Consider the following 3,726-nt stretch of genomic DNA (forward strand, 5'->3'; position numbering starts at 1 on the left):
TCAGCAGGTGAGTAGATTTCCCATTACAGGCGGCCATGCAGATTTAAATGATAAACAAAGAATGTAGAAACAAAGTCAGTTCATCTAAATACTCACAACAAATACAGTTTCAAAATGAAACCAAGAAATAAAAACCCACACTTTCACTGCTTCTCCTCACAGCTTCTCAGATGTTTGTATCCCCCATACGTCGCCCCTTTTAGGGTTAAGTGTCCGGGATTTGCAGAAACGGTTTGTCTACATTAAATAATAAACTGATTATTAAATAACCGTCAAAACGTGGCGCTGGTCCTATATTAATAATGAGAAAAATATTAAATGATAAATGTGCTTTTTTTATGAAAACAAGCAAGCATAATATGTATCCGCTAGGTGGCGCAAGTGTTCCTCAACACATTCTGCCATCCACTTGACTACTGCAGTTTATTCAAACATTCTTAAAGCGTCTGGAGTCGTAACTCGACGAATTTTATTCATTTTTACTTTAACATGCGCTTCACTTCTTCAAACGAAAAATCTCTTAACTTCAACTAAACATGCATACATACATGCAACTCTTAATTGTGCATATATACAATTAATATAACCTCAAGGAAGTATACTTAATCGTTCACCCATCATAATAAACTCTTTCATACTGCCATGATAAACAGATCAGGTAGACTCGATCACCCCGTGCAAAGAGCGCATGGCTCGGTCTATGAAATATTATGTAACAAGACTCGCGCTGAATGTACTGAATGCGCTAGGGTCACTCGATAGCGCCCAAACATACGCACACATGCGTTCTACACTAATAAGGAAAAGTTGGAGGCACTTTGTACCCTGGTGACGTGCGCCAGCGTCCAATGGAAAGGCGCGCAGCGATAGGCACAAACCAACACGGGCTGCCCAGCATATATAAACTCTCGGCTGAGTTTGTAGTGGGGTTTGAAGGCGGCTGAAAGGTTTTAGACACTATCGGACGAGATCACAGTCTTATTATTCCGCCTGGCCTCCTGGGTTACATATTTCTATTCTCACAGATGTTTCAGTATCAGCTGTGGCTGCACTGAATATCCACGTAAAAGTCGTTAAATCGTGATTTTAAATCCAAACAGCCCCTCAAAAACGTTTAATAACAACAGCGGAATTCACAATGCCTATGGATCTGGGGATGTACGAGAGCCGCGCGGATTATAAATCCCCGAAACAATGCCAAAAATCCTCATTTGCATTTTATCAGGCTGTACGGGACCTGTTGCCGGTGTGGGTCCTGGAGGACATGCGAACCATGGAGGTGTTTCATTGGGAAGATGACGGACAGGCGTGCGCGTACTCCCCGTCGGAGGCGTTTCTGTACGCGCTGGTACATGATCACCAGCAGTACGCGCGTTATTTGCTCAACAGATTCTCCACCCGCGCGTTGGAGATGCCCAGCAGAAGTTTCTGCTGCTGCCAGGCATCCACCACACCGCACCTGGCCATGGCCGTCCGCTACAACCGCGTCAACATCCTGAAAATGATTATGACCACCATGAAAGATTTCACAGACTGCGAGAGACGGAGCTACCTCAACCGCCACGGATGCGTCCACACGGACGGCGGCAAGACCGCGCTGCATCTCGCTTGTGATCTGGTGCGTCCCGAGTGCTTGATACTCTTGCTTGGTCATGGAGCGTGTCCTTACGCAACGGACCTGACAGGGAACACCCCCCTGGACTGTTTACTCAGTCAGATCTGCCAGAGTGACTTTGACATGCGGACGAAGCGCATCTGCCTCGGCTACCTCATTTTATTCATGCCCACATTTCGCTTCCAGATGAAGAGGCAGTTGCAGGACAATGCTGATGTGTGGAGGGCGCTCATAGGAGAGCAGGCCTTCCAGTGGCTTTCTGGATCATCACCTCCTTCACTCTTCGTGCAGGCCATGCAGAAGCTCAGCCAGTCCATTCCCACAGACCAGCTGGACTCACTGCCGGACTTCCTGAAGCCTCTAGACTTCAGACTGGATCAAGCTTAAAGTGCACAACTGGAAATCTTATTGACTCAAATGTTTCTTGAAATATTCAGGTTTGAATGTACATGGGAAGCTCTGTAAATATGTGAATAGTTTGATGTTGCATAGTCGCATTGTGAAAGACTGTAAAATTATTAAAATATGTCTATTTTTTGCATTTGTTGCCTTGGAGCTTACTTTTTCAGACTCGGTTCATTCAAGACATATCTTGGGTTTTATGAATTGAAAATCACAAGACATCCTCTTGTCTTCAACATGAACACTGCCATTGAGAAGTCTGAACATGCATGCTCATCTTAATGATTTTTTTTTCTGATAGAACAATAGTAATTAAAACTATCCACCCTTTTCCTCAATGCGGAAGACATGGGTGAGACTTAACAAGGGAAACAACGAGAAGAATAACAACATGCAGTAAACAGTAAAACTGTTTGCACTACAAACCAGTGTGCTCATAATTAAGATAATACATTAAAATAATACGGTAAGACACCAGTTTGCAATATCAAGTGCAAAATGAGCTGTTTTGTACAGCTAAAAATGGCTAGGCACGGATTAGACCTGGAAGCCACGCTCATAAAATTTACAAAATATAAAAAATAGGTAAAATATAAAATAATACTAATTAAAGTATTTGCAGTAAGAAAATTTAAGCAAGATGCAAAACATGTTAAGCAAATCAAAATCATTACATTTGAACATATTTGAGGATGTTCTCATGAGGCCAATTCTGGGATATTTGTTGGATTTTTTTTTACTATTTGGTTCAATTTATCCATTTAAAAAAAAAAGGTTTTGCAAAGTGTAAATTAATATCCACACAGTTTACAATTGCCTTTATAAGTTTGACTTAAAGTATTTAAGCATAAACAGTAAGCATTTGAGCAGAAGATCATGATAAACACACTACCATCCAAACATTTGGGGTCGATTAGAAGTTCCTTGTGGACTGTAATTATTTGATTAAAAGTACAATTAGACAGCAATTATCAGCACCGATATTAAGCATTTTTATGGTTATTGGTATTGGTCATTTTCAAAACCGATTTGCCAGAAGTTTTTGTCAGAATCCTTGTTATTCTTGCATATATTTGCATAATCTGCAAAATGTTTATTATTTTATCAAAATAAGAGGGATCATACAAAATATTTTTATGTTATTTTATATTTACTACTTACCTGAAGATATTTCACATAAAAGACGTTTACATGTAGTCCACAGGAGAAAATAAAAAGAAAATCTGTTCTTCAGAAAAATCCTTAAGGTCCCACAATTTTTTTGGTTTTTAAGCATTTTTGTGTGTTTGAACCCTTTCCAACAATGACTGATTTTGACATCAATCTTTTCACACTGAGGACAACTGTGGGACTCATATGCAACTATTACAGAAAGTTTAAACACTCACTGATGCTTCAGATGGTAAAACAAAGCATTAAGAGCCAGGGGGTGAAAACTTTTTGAATTTGAATATCAGGGAAAAATTTACTTATTTTGTCTTCTGGGAAACATGTAAATATCTTCTGTAGATTCTGAAGGGCAGTACTAAATGAAAAAAAAAGATATTTACGTAAAATAAGAAAAATGGACCCATCTTCATTCTGTTCAAAAGTTTTCACCCCCCAGCTTTTAATGCATTGTTTTTCCTTCTGGAGCATCAGTGAGCGTTTGAACCTTCTGTAATAGTTGCATATGAGTCTCTCACTTGTCCTCAGTGTGAAAAGATGGA

The 3,726-nt window shown here is 39.9% G+C and overlaps 1 protein-coding gene across 1 annotated transcript; it reads left to right on the forward strand.

Moving 5' to 3' along the window:
- The first annotated feature begins 932 nt into the window (after positions 1-932).
- Positions 933-2,165, forward strand: ankrd9 (ankyrin repeat domain 9). Its single transcript, XM_051132596.1, has one exon. It carries the CDS (start codon positions 1,139-1,141, stop codon positions 2,000-2,002), a length of 864 nt encoding a protein of 287 aa, XP_050988553.1. The 5' UTR covers positions 933-1,138; the 3' UTR covers positions 2,003-2,165.
- Positions 2,166-3,726: the final 1,561 nt, after the last annotated feature.

The sequence above is a fragment of the Labeo rohita genome, chromosome 17, assembly GCF_022985175.1.
Source record: "Labeo rohita strain BAU-BD-2019 chromosome 17, IGBB_LRoh.1.0, whole genome shotgun sequence".
NCBI classification, from domain to species: Eukaryota; Metazoa; Chordata; class Actinopteri; order Cypriniformes; family Cyprinidae; genus Labeo; species Labeo rohita.